The following is a 14,038-nucleotide window of genomic DNA, read 5'->3' as shown; positions in this document are numbered from 1 at the left end:
ATTCATTAACAAAATGAACTGTAATTAACTGGAACCCAAACCACAAAGCAAACTTTTCGTAGCAAAGAATATAAATAAGACCTATCAAAAGAAGCAAAGCAATGTCGTTAAGTTTTTAATACAAGGTGTACAACTTTGCTTCCGTCGTTTGCTGATAGGTGGCGACAACGGTAAGTAGCAGTCGAAAGAAACAGATCACAGACGTCAGGCAGTTAGCTTGGACCTCGCTCAACATAACCTCATTCAAACATTAGTTGATTTGTGTCTGCATCATAAGTTGTTGTTGATTGAATATGTCAGTTTACAATCTTAATTCTCCTCATCTATGGGAGGTGGTACTGTTTTGATTCAATATGAAGAAAACAGCGGCCGAATCTCATCAAATGCTCTCAAGTACATATGGTAAGGATGCTATTAGTGAAAGAACGTGTCGTGAGTGGTTTCAAAGCTTCAAGAATGGTGATTTTCACGCCGTAGACTGGCATAGCGGTGGAAGAGAAAATGTTTTCGAAGATGCAGAATTAGAGACATTGCTGAGTGAAGACTTGCATTAAACTCAAGAAGAACTGGCACATTTAGTGGAAGTGACACAGCAAGCCATTTTAAAACGTCTCAAGGCTATGGGCATAATTCAGGAAGAAGGAAGTTGGGTCCTGTGTGAGCTGAAACCAAGAGACGTTGAAAGGCGTTTGTGAACAGTTGCTTCAGAGGCAAAAACGGAAGGGATTTCTGCATCGCATTGTGACTGGGGACGAGAAATGGATTCATTGCAAGAACCCTAAACGCAAAAAATTATGGGGATATCCCAGCCATGATTCCACGTCGCAGTTTGGCATCGTGTACAACGAGGTGTTAAAACCAACTGAAACAATCACAGGTGCTCATTATTGAACACAATTAATGCATTTGAGCAGAGCATTAAAAGACAAATGGTTGCAATACAGCGAGAGGCACGATAACGTGATTTTGCAGCACGACAACGCTCGACCCTATGTTGCAAAAGAGGTAAAAATGTACTTGGAAACTTTAAAATGAGAAGTCCTACCCCACCCGCCGTATTCTCCAGACATTGCTCTCTCTGACTATCACCTATTTAGATCAATGGCAAATGGCCTGGCTGACCAACACTTCCAATCTCATGAAGAAGTCACAAATTGGATCGATTTGTGGATCGCATCAAAAGACGAACAATTTTTTCGACGTGGGATTCGTACACTGCCCGAAAGATGGGAGAAAGTTATGGCCAGCAATGGAAAATACTTTGAATGATACATGTATAACCAATTTGATTCATTAAAGCCTCAAATGTTGGGGAAAAAACGGCAAAAGCAAAGTTGCACTCCTTGTACAAAAACCAAAATTAGTAAAGCCACACATCCTAGTCAAGAAAACTTAATTTAATTTCATCCATCCTTGCTAGGAGGGATGAGAGGATATTTTAACCAGCAATCAGTAAACCAACAGCTGTATTTTAATCTCTAATTTATTCCAGAGGCAATCGGTTTCAGCATTCCATTATGCCATCATCAGGCCACCTATGGTAACATAGTGGGTGAAATTATACTGCCAGGCAAAATATCATGCTACAGTGAACCAATATCTGCACCAGTGTATGTAACATGGCTGTAAATTCTTAAAACAATCTGAATGCAACTCAACTGTATAGCTGTGTTACACATGCTGGTGCATATATTGGTTTGCTTTTACGTGATATTCTGTCTGGTAATATAAGATCAGCCATTGTGTTATAATATAGGGCCTTGATGATGGTGGCAGCAGGAAGGGCATCTGCCCAACCTCTCCAACTACCACTGCCAAATCAATAGTAACATGGCCAACCCTGCATTGAAGTGGGACAAAGGCCCCAAGAAAGAAAGAAAGAAAGAAAGAAAGAAAGAAAGAAAGAGGGCCTGATGATGGAATAAAGGAATGCCAAAACCAATTGTCTCTGGAATAAATGAGAGATTAAACTACAGCTGTTGGTTTATTTATAGCTGGTTGTATAAGTAAAATAATTTTTTATTCATAAAGATAAAATTGTGTCACTTCAGTCTGCCACTGACATAAACTTATAAAATACTTCTGTCACTGTTTTAAAAAAACTAAGAGCACCGTCTATAGGTTGTTTGGTGTACTAAAAAACTAACACCACCACCTATTGGTTCTCTAGTGTAACACACCATGATGATTAAACATCTGTACTACACTGATAACACAAGTTTAGAGAAAACTTTAAATTACAATCTCCAATGATCTAATTCTGATAAAATAAAGCCTATATGTTGCCCCAAGCTACCCTCAAGTTACCATTAAAATTAGCCTAGCAGTTTTGTAGATTAAATGTGTTCAAACAGACAGACATGACAATCAGATAAAACTTTAAATTATGAATTTTTTCATCCAGTTTTGATGAAATAAAGCCTACATGGTGCCTCAAGCTACACTCAAATTACCTGTGAAAATCCATGAAAATTCGTCTAGTAGTTTTGGAGATTTGTGTGTTGAAACAGTCTCACACAATAGTTTTACAGTTTTATTATTAGTATAAATTATATCAATAAATATAGTACATGTACTAAATTATAAATAAGACTGTAGAATTCTTGCAACAAAAATTATATGCTACAGCATCATTATTCATGAAGATTGTATCTTATTAGTGCAACATTGTTTTATTATTTGCTCCTTCTTTATTAGATTTCCACATAAAAATGCTTGCTACCTGAAAGTGGTGTAATGTCCATTGATTATTTTTTTTAATTTTTGTATCAGACTAAGCTTAGTTTCAAGCCTTTAACAAAATATGAGGGGCAGTCAATAAGTAATGCAACGCATTGTTTCTCAGCAAATTTTGCTTAAAAAATTGCGAAATTTATCCTAGGACATCGTGTAATATTCCCACATTGGCCACTATAGCTTCCTGAAGTTCCAGTAGCTGGTGGTGCGTTCCAAGCAGAGAGCACTCATTGAGGTTCTTTTGCCAGAAAACCAGAACATCACATTCATGGGCACTTGCAGAATGCCTAAGGAAACCTGATAATGAAAACAATCAGGGTGAGTTATTGGGCGAGGCATCTGTCATCATCGCAACAAAAGTCAGGCATCTGTCATCATCGCAACAAAAGTCAGGCATCTGTCATCATCGCAACAAAAGTCACGCAAACCTGCCCGATCTCCAGCGATGGCCTGCTGCACACAGCTATGACTCCTGCGATGTTGGAATGTGTGGACACATCTCATTCGAGGTGACCAATGGATCACAATCAAACACCTTGCTGCTCAACTAGACATAGTTGTTGGTAATGCTCACAAAACTTCACTGGACTGCTCTTCCTCATTCACCCTACAGCCTGGATCTCAAACATTCCTCCTTCCGTTTGGCACAATGAAGGATGCACTCTGTGGTAAACAGCACACGCTATGGCAAGCAGTAAATGGATGATGCGAGGGTTAACAATGCAACAAGACATTAGCTGTGATGTCAACCATGCAGGCATACTGGCCCTCCCAGTATGGTGGTGTAAGACCATTGCATTAAATGGGGATCTTCTTGGGGGGGGGGGGTAAAAAGGACTTTGAAGCCAAAAGAATGGGGAATAATATGGTGTATTGGAATCCTGAATAGAAACACTTGTATTCAGAAAAAAAGTGTTTCATTACTTATGGAGTGCCCATTATAGCTGGAGAACATTTGTAAGTTCCCTTCTTTCATTTATAATCAATTATATTCCATTTCAGTAACAAACAAAATATATTATTGTTCTCTAAACCACACTTCAGTAGTTAATGTACAGAAAGTACCAAAACATCTCCATAAATTTCAAAATATTGATATACAATTTGTAGCGGAGCAAAAATAGGGCGGTTATAATGAAAGAGCAGCTACTCAAAGAGGTCCAGTGTGGGCTGTAATTATCATATGGCAGCAAAACTTGGTAAATAATCTAATGCATTAATGCAGAAGCGATTTACACTAAAAAAATAAAAAAATAAAAAAAACTGTTAAAATTTTGGCCACCTGGTCCATATCCGGCACTGAATGCTAGAAAGATGTATAGAAATGTTTCTATATGTAATAAATTACAAATGGGACAGGGACAAAAAAAGGGCCAAAAGGTGAGAAAAGTATAAGGTTGATTTTGTTATAAACCACAGCTTACACAATTTGTACAATATGTGCACCTGATGAGATGCTGAATCCATAAAACAACATAATCTACAGTCACTTGCATCAGTTCCAATAGACTCTGGGCAATGTCTTCCAGTATACTGGCCTCCAGATCAGGTAAAAAACTGAATGTGTACCTGGTAAGTGAGTTCTTTTAGTATTTTGCATGGATTTAGATCAGGTGATCTTGAAGGCCATGCATCTGGCAAACCTCTAGAGATAAAAACATTCATTGAAGGTTGCATTAAGCTGATCCTCCACTGGGCAGGCAACATGAGGTGTTGCCTCATCTTGCATTAAAACTGTGGTTTCCACACAGCTGTGTTCTTACAAAGCAGGAGTCACACCCTGTACAACGAGGTCTTAACAATGTGCAGACATCACAGTACACATGACAGGCCCTCTGTGTGTATTCTCTTCAAAGGAGAATGGATCAAGAATAAAGGTGCTTGTGAATCCACACCACACAGTCAGATATGACAGTTGCAATGACTCATTGTGTACAACACATGGTTTAACAGTGCCCCAAATATGGCAGTTCTGTGTATTCACTGCAACCTGTAGTGTAAAATATGCCTCGTCACTCCATAGAATGTTGCCTGGCCACATGTCATTAAATTCAATCTGTGCCAGAAACCAAAAAGAACATAAAGCAGTTTCACTAACTGTGCACTGTCTCTCTTCTCAGCAGCCATACTATTCACTCACATCACAGCATGTCAAATGAAAGCTTCGATGTCATACCATGATACAAGCAGTCTACAGGACCAGATATGCACCTAGCAGCCAAACTGGAACTAATCTTTTTCCCAGCATAAAACGGTTCTGTGTTAGTACATTCGCATATCTATCAAATTTTGCTGCCATACAATAAGTACAGCTCAAACTGGACCTCCAGGAGCAGCTGCACTTTAATTATAACCATGTGGTATTGCATACATTTTCCAACAGTATTCACAATTATGCTGCTCAGAATGGCAGTGACATAAATATGAGAGTTCTAACCAAAAATGAATGAAATACAAGTCCATTCAAAAGTTATTCTGAACACATCCGAGTAGAATAACACTGGGTCATACATTCACATAAATTATTTATTACTTTCAGCATTACAAAAACTAACAATGAACAAAAATGAGAGAACGGTCCAATGTCACTAATGTGTTATTTGTGAACATGGTTTCCCTACGAATGAATAAAAACTACTCTACAATATTTGGCTTCTCTGGTGTACCACTAGTCTCATCTAAAATTTGCCATTGCTGTAACTTCTGTTATTTCTTTTCAGCAATGACTTCACACTCTTTTGTAACACCACGTCTTTTCCTTAAGCTCCATCACATTTCCAGCACCATAAAGCAGAAGTTTGGTGCCTGAATCCTGTACTATCCCATCAGATTCTATGTTGTTAATAATTTTTAACACAAGTTTGTCAGTGTTGGATAAATGATAGCAAATTTTGGTAGTCATTTCATTTTTCATCCCACTAACTAAACACAATATATTGCAATCAATTCTGCTTCAGAAGATGATTCTAACATAAATGACTTCTTAGCTTCAAGTTCACCAGCTGTTGATTAAAAAGTAAAACCTGAAAATTCTTTAAAATGTTTCCAACGTTTTCGAAAATTAACTTATATAATGAGTTAATGGCCTTAATCGCTGCAGAGGTTATATTTTTATTTATTTTTTTGATTTCATGAAACATTACCATTTTCAGACATTTTTTTGTGAAGTACAACTCAGCTTCTCATGTTCAATCTTATTTTGTATAACAGCTTTTATTTTATTGGCTATTTCTCCCTCCATCATAAGGTTTAAATTTCTCCTTGAATCATTCTGGTACTGCTAATAGCCATTAAAATATGAATCCTCATTGTACATCTAAAATCCACACAATCACACGTGACTATGTAACTGAAGGCAAAATGGCACTCAGAAAAGCTCATCATAAAAGTCAAAGATTAGATGGTCAGTTTGTAAGAAAAACACTTGGTCCGAGTTCTGCATATACTATTTACTACTTTCATCTTACAACCTCAAACAATGAACAAAAACAAAGAAACAAAAGAACAGTCCTATGCAACTTTCACGTTACCTGTGAACATAGCTTCTCCATAAACACACAAAACTACTCTGCAATATTTGGCTTCTTTGGTGTGTCACTAGTCTAGTTGATAGGCAATCCCACATTTGAAACCACAACAGCCCATCTATCTTAATGTTGCCACACAACTAGTGAAGAATTGTGAATAAATTGGGCACTATTAAATAGTTTCACAGTACAGTTCATCAATATGATAGAATCATCAAGCACTGAAAAACTTTCACATTATCATCAATAATAAAAGATAGTTATTCAATCGATTACTTTGCAAGTAGGGCAGCATGCTATTTACATTTGCCACATTCCTTTTACATTATATACTGATGTTGAATACATCTCAGATTTGTGGTTTATAGTGAAACTAGCTGTTTTACGTGTAATTATTTTACTGTCTGACAAGAACATGTATTCATGAAATAAATAAATAGTTTAAAACATAGGAAACCACACAGCTAAGTGCTTTGTTTCAAATATATGGTAATAATTGTAAATAGACGTTTTCTGTTATTATTACAGAACTAGGAAAATGCAACCTTACCCTTGTAGTGTAGGCCCCTTCTGTTGTACTTTCAATTTCACGACTCAGTCCAAAGTCTGCAATTTTACAAACAAGTTGTGCATTGACAAGGACGTTGCGAGCTGCCAAATCTCTATGGACGTAGTTCATTTCAGAGAGATACTGCATACCAGATGCAATGCCTCTTAACATCCCCACCAGTTGTATCACTTGGAATTTACCATCATTTGCCTGAAAGTAGAAATGTCAAAATTTTATTGTATCTCTTGTAATTTACCATAATTTGCCTGAAAGTAGAAATGTAAAAATGTCTCTCGCTAATAGATGTGATGGTTCGTGCTTTCTAAGCATATACGATCAACTCAACCAATAACTGTAAAATGTGGAGATCAATACTCTTGAAGCTTAAATGCAATGTAAATAGTCAATTCAATAACTTAATGCTCAGTGAAGGACACAAGGGATATTAAACATAGCACCCATATTTTGTGGAAAATAAGTGAAAATTCCGTGGCCATCTTGGAAATGCTTATACCACTCGTAAGCCCTTGTTTTGCTAGCAGACTCACCGAAAGCAACATTCAACATTTCTTCAAACTTTGTTACATTTTATTCTATTTTATAGCAAAATTTAAAGCAAACTCTCTGTCTAGATTTAAAACAAATCGATAATCACCACTCATACACAAACAAATGTAACCTTCTTGACAACTGACTACAGATTAAATATCCAAAAGGCTACCAGTGTACAGATACACTTCAGATATTTACCAAAACACACACACACACACACACACACACACACACACACACACACACACACACACACACACACACACACACACACAAAGGAAAAAAAAAGAAAAGAAAAAAACAAAAATCGTGCCAATCACACTAATGCAATTTGCAAAATTACAGAACTCCTGATGCTTTTTTTTAACACATGTCGTATATTATTAGAGACTTTTAACAGATATTTTAAAATGAACAAACAGTGTTAAAAGTGAAATGGAACTGCACAGTTGGAAAAATTAAAATCAAAACTGAAAAATTCAGTCTGACCACAGTTACAGGCCAGACAATGGGCCCACATAACTTGAAAGGACCTAAAGAAGTAATTTAGCCTAACAAGCCTCTTGTGCACTTCAATGCTGATAAATCAAATGTTCAAATATGTGTGAATTCCTAAGGGATCAAACTGTTGAGGTCATCAGTCCCTAGACTTACACACTACTTAAAGTGACTTAAGCTAACTTATGCTACTGAACAACACACATACCCAAGCCCGAAGGAGGACTCGAACCTCCGGTGGGAGGGGCCTCGCAATCCGTGACACGGTGACTCAAACTGCATGGCCAGCCAATCCAGTATTGGGTGAGAACGACATGGAAGTAATCATAAATTACAGAACTGTCCCCTCACAACAGGTTACAGATGCCACTAGACAAGCATTTGAGTACTTCCTAACCACATGTCACAGTGCTCAGGAAAATTGTACTCGAAACTTGAAATATGGGAGAAAGTTACTTGAACTTGTGAGTCACAGTAAATGTTAATATGCACTTATGGAAGAGTACAAATGTGTCAAAAAGCATGAAGTGATGGATCACTCTTCTCAGTGGGGTACAATTGAAGCCTCCTCCAGTATGGAATGCTTACAATGTGAAAGCTAACTTTTGATATACAAGCCCCCATTGAAAGTGCATAATACAAGGGCCTATTTTAAATTATATTGAAGCCTGCTCCAGTACGGAATGCTTGCAAGGTGAAAGCTAACTTCTGATATACAAGCCCCCATTGAAAGTGTATAATACAAGGGCGTATTTTAAATTATATCATCCAATTTGTTCACCTATAGGACCTACACATCAAGAGAGTTGTGTCCCAGATGACACTCTTTTTGTGAAAGAGTGATTTGACAAATACTTCTCATAAATGAGAATACTTGAATGGTGTCTGAGGTCACAAGATAGCAGCATGATGAAGCTACAGGAAGCTATTTAATGTGGTCTGTGCATACAAATTGAAGTGGTTTGTAATGTGATACTGATTCATAGAGCTGAACAGAGATGCATATGAGATGGTAAGAGAAACACTTTTTACATGTTGGATGCTTGAGAAAGTCAGAACATTTTGATTCAAAGGAAGGTGACATGAATTTATTAAGGGAAGGAGTGTGTTATGGTGTATGAGGGAGTAGAATTTGGTTATCTGGCCAACAATTAAGTGAGTTTGGAGTTACATCCACATCATAGTAAGGGGACAAGAAAATATTATGGGAAGGAGTGTGTTATGGATGCTACTATGAGTGAGTAGAATGTGGTGATCCAGCCAGCAAAAACCAGTAGCTGTGATGTACATGCACAGACACACAAATGATTATAGTTTCAGAAAAAACTGGCTGATTTATTCAAGAGAAAGAGTTTCACAATTTGAGCACATCAATAACACATTGGTCCACCTCTGTCTCATATACAAGCAGTTATTCAGCTTCATATTGATTGACAGAGTTGCTGGCTGCCTTACTGAGGGATACAGTGCCAAATTCTGTCCAACTGGCATGCCAGATCATCAAAATCCTGAGACGGTGGAGGGCCCTGCCCATAATGCTCCAAATGTACTCAGTTGGGAAGTGGCCAAGGTAGGGTTTGTCAAGCACGAAGATAAACAGTAAAAACTCTCACCATGTGCAGGAGAGCGGTATCAAGCTGAAATGTAAGCTCAGGATGACTTGCCACAAAGGGAAACAAAACAGGGCACAGAGTATCATCAGCGTACCGCAGTGCTGTGAGGGTGCTACAGATGACAATCAAAGAGGTCCTGCTACAAAAAGTAGTTGCACCCTACACCATCACTCCTAGTTCTGGTTGTGGTGCCATATGGCAGGTGACAGTCACATTGGTATCCCATCACTGTCTGGGCATCTCTAGACAAGTCTTCAGGGCTGGAATCTCACTGACAAGAGTAAAATCGTCTTCAGAGATGAGTTCCACTTTGAATGGAGTCTCAATGACCAGCAAATTTACCAATTTCTGTCCTACTTGGATAATTCTTTCACAGTGCATTTCCTTTTTATTATTTTTTTATTAAAGAGGCAGGGAGGAGGACAATAAGAGTTTTATAACCACTGCAGATAGGAATCATTCTTGCCCAAATGGCTGCCATTTTTGTGTCAAATTAGCAGCAGTATTTAAGAAATCAAACAATTTTCTCACTGGTATTCTAGTAGATTTCTTCCCAACTCATTGTTATAAAATATGACACATGAGGTTTCAATTCGACTGCTGAAATCACTGCTAGCAGCTTTCAGTGGTGTATGTTTCATATCTGTTTTGTTATTTTCCCATTACTTACAATTAGGCACTCTTTCATTCATTATTACTTTCTTACTGAGAAAAGGTGGTTCACAAGATTTCTTAATAGAATTTACTTGTTTAGCGACCTTTAAAATGGACCTTGAAAGATAAGAATGAAACAAGTGACACGATGAAATTTTGAGTCAGTCCTTGAGGCAGGCAGAGTTACTACATTTGGTGGTGCATTATCGTATTTACTCGAATCTAAGCCGCACTTTTTTTCCGGTTTTTGTAATCCAAAAAACCACCTGTGGCTTAGAATCGAGTGAAAAGCAAGCGGAAGATCTGAAAAATGTTGGTGGGTGCTGGCACAACTAACTTCTGCCGTCAAATATATGTAGCACTACACAAGCATGCTTTGCAGGCACAAAGATAAAGACTGGCACCAAAACCCCTGCGTCAGTAAATAAATTAAAAAAAAAAAAAAGGTAAAAGACGAGCTTTTTTCTCCACCCCGAGTTTCGGCCACTGCATTTTCATACATTATCCAATGAAGTAAATACAAATTCCGTATTGTTCATATTTGAATGCAGCAGCATTTCAATGTACTTCGAAAATCCGACTGGCAAGACTGTTTGGGATGTTTGTCAATATGGCCAACTCTACATTCTGAATTTTTTCCTACCTGTGAGAAGAGATGTTTGCTAATAGGAACTTTTATGAATTGTGAATCACATGCAGTATTCTCTTCACTATAAGAATAATAGGAATATAAACATTTTGCCATGTATTCTTTTGTGTTTGCTGCTATCTCATTTAAATCCTGTCTGCCTAATAAACTACGAAACTAGAGTGAGACAACAGCAAATGCGGAAGAATATACATATCATGTCATGTTTATATTCATATTATTCTTATGCCTAGTAGTGATACAGTCAGAAATGAAACACGGCAATTGACTAGATTTTTAAGTCTAAGATGACTCTAATTTCTGTGCAGAATGTAATGTACTAAAGAGGTGCCTGCAAAGATTTTCAAACGGAGAAAAATTTTCGCTTAATTCTCATTCAGAAAATCTTCTATCATACGCAGACTATTGTTTGGTTCTTGTTGATCATTATCAAAGAAAGCAGCAGTGTAAGTAACAACAAATAGCAGTCTCTTGCCATTGTTTTGCTCATTACACAATTCCTCTCTTCTTCTTTTTTTAAAAATTGTAAGCGGTGGTAGCGTGCACAAAAGCAAGCCATGCCGAGCAGCGACAGGTTGTAAACACACACTATCAGAATGCGACAAACAATGCATGACACAGTACAGTAAAGCATTTTCAGCTTAGAGTGACGTAAACACCTATCAACAAAGAAAATGGCACTTATCAGATCAAAGGAAAATAAGCAATCAATTCAAACCAGATGAAGCACGTGAAAAAGGAAGGGTACCTGTATAAATACAGACGGAGCGCCTGACACATGGCAATGGCTACTTTGTAAAGCTTAACTGCTAAGCTTACAACTCGAACCAAACTACTGTAGCTGTATCGTCATTCATTTGACCTAAATTGTATCTCATATTACAATGGACCAACTCTGTTTCGATTTGAAGATGAGGCCTAAAACTTATCTCTCCCCTTCAATTTCGAGTCTCAAATTTCAGGTGCGGCTTAGATTCGGGAAATTTTTTTCTCCTTGATTTCGAGTCTCATTTTTCAAGTGTGGCTTAGATTCGAGTAAATGCGGTAACCCCCCCCCCCCCAAGGCAGGGATCTGTGTCCCAATAACATTGTGGCACATGATTTTAAGTCATCATCAGTGTACACTGTTGGCGGTCTTAGTTTGATTCTACAAAGAAAGCAGTTTTACCTGACTCTAGTTACTCATTGTAGATCCTTAATGTGGAAGCCACAGAGTGTGCTAGTATAACTATGCAGGCAATAATCAAATGGACACAGATCTAATGCCTTACCACTTGTAGCTGAAGCTTCCTGGCAAATGAGAATTACACGTCAAATAAGCACTTCAACTTGCAACCTTGTATTTCCCAGCCAACACTTTCATCAACAGTGCAAGCCAAATGTGCGTAATAAGTCTCAGGGCAATCAGCCAATACCTCCCTCCTAAGAGTCTGACTCTACTAGAATATTTCTTAACAGTGCACACAGTCCTGCAAACCAAAAGGTTCATTCTGTGTCCATTTGTCACTCAACATGCAAATACAAGGTTTCACAATGTCAAGCTTATTTTCCATATACAATTATTTTTTTAATGTATTTGACTCCTTTGTGCAGTGTGGGTAGTGCTCAATGTCAGTACTTACTCATTAGCTTGTAGTTTTTCTTCTGTGGAAGAGTTCAGAAAATGTTAATCAGCATCTTAAAAACACCTGTGACCATCTCTCTTTACTTGCTTTCATTATTTTTGCTTGCATTTTTTTGTAATGTACAGCTACACTGTCTTTAGTGCCACAATCATGTAGCTCGATCTCTTGTTACAGATCTCTCATCAGAAACTTCATTTCATCTCTGACTGCATTTGTTAGTACCTTCTTTGGTGTTATTATATAGCTGCATATAGTGAAAGATGGATAGCATTGTGCTTTTATGTGAGGATGCAGGAGAAATCGTCGTATGCCCAGAAACTTCCAGAAGCTGCATTTTTCATAGCTGACAGGCTGAGCTGTAGTAGTTTTGGAGCATCTGGAGTGTGGGCATGGAGGACCTCTGATTTCTATGGTATTGTCTGAGATCTTTGATGTCACTGTGCTTCCAAAACACCAGGCTTGACCAGTTTATTGTCATGCAAGAGTGAATGTCGATATATGTAGGTTCACTAACCTCTTAACAGAAGGTGAATGTAGGTACTGGTTGCACACTTGTCCCCTTACACATCACCAGCAGATATGAGACGCTACCCTTTGCTAAGACAATATCTGAGCCAGCAGAGGTTATTTCATCTGCTGGCACTGGGACTGAAATGTCTAGACAAGTGCAAAAACGGTATGATGACCACTGGGTGCCCAACGGAGTCCCTCGGGATAATGATTGAAAAGTCAGAAGTATGCAAGGTTAGTTTGCTCTTTCTTTATCTGCCCTGGGTTCTCATTTGATATCTCAATGTGGCTCAGCCTGCAACTACTGAGTGCAGCGGGTGGAGCTGGCTGCAGATAATGGTTCATACCAACATGAATAACACCTGCTATCAAAATGAAGTGGCCATCCAGTTCCTTTAAATGGCTGGCTAATTTGATGTAGACAACAATCCAAGCATGGGGAGGGCAGATAATTGCTTACAATTTGCAGTACTGCCCTCAGAATGGATCGAAGTAAATTGTTTCAAAGTACGATGAAGCAGCTAAACCAGAGACTCAAATGGTGTTTTCATATCAGAGGTGGATATTTTGAGCTCTTTCCCATGTAGAACTGTAGGGCACCCCTTAATAGGTGACAAATGCACTACATACAATAAGTAGCTACTTGGGTAGCGAAATACAGTGTTTTTCATGAAAGACCAGCCCCGAGTACATAAGGCTCGCCAATTATGCATTACTCGCCAAGAGCAGATACAACAACAAATAGATAAACATGCAATAATTAGATAATAAAGAACTAACAAATAAGCTAATGCAAAGGTCTATATTTACTGAACTGATCTCATCTTTACCTTACATTACATTAGGTGCTGAAAATGACCTATTTTTGCTCCTCCGCACTTTTGTGTCAACCCTAGCATGTTATATACACTTTGCACACCCCTGCCACACCAATTCTCAATATTTCATTACGAATATTGTCCTTCAAGTCTTTTCACATTATTGGGTTATTTGCATGACACTTTTCTTTTTAGTCTGCCTCACAGATGAAAGTCACAGATGATTACGTCTAGTGAATATGATGAATTGTGTAAAGAGAGCACAAAATTTGAAGCGTTTAATGGATCTTAAATTTAAATTCTACC

At 38.0% G+C, this 14,038-nt stretch overlaps 1 protein-coding gene across 7 annotated transcripts in view; it reads right to left on the bottom strand.

Annotated features, from left to right (window-relative positions):
• LOC126299506 (ephrin type-B receptor 1-B) overlaps window positions 1-14,038 on the bottom strand; it is a 337,486-nt gene that overhangs the window by 24,694 nt on the left and 298,754 nt on the right. For all 7 annotated transcript variants that reach the window (XM_049991462.1, XM_049991463.1, XM_049991465.1 and 4 more), the window contains one exon: window positions 6,814-7,023. In XM_049991462.1, the coding sequence (XP_049847419.1) occupies window positions 6,814-7,023 (210 nt within the window). The remainder of the gene's footprint in view (window positions 1-6,813; window positions 7,024-14,038) is intronic.

This window comes from Schistocerca gregaria, chromosome X, assembly GCF_023897955.1.
Source record: "Schistocerca gregaria isolate iqSchGreg1 chromosome X, iqSchGreg1.2, whole genome shotgun sequence".
Taxonomy (NCBI): Eukaryota; Metazoa; Arthropoda; class Insecta; order Orthoptera; family Acrididae; genus Schistocerca; species Schistocerca gregaria.
The sequence above is the reverse complement of the archived record's forward strand: the minus strand, read 5'-3'. Positions and strand labels throughout refer to the sequence as shown.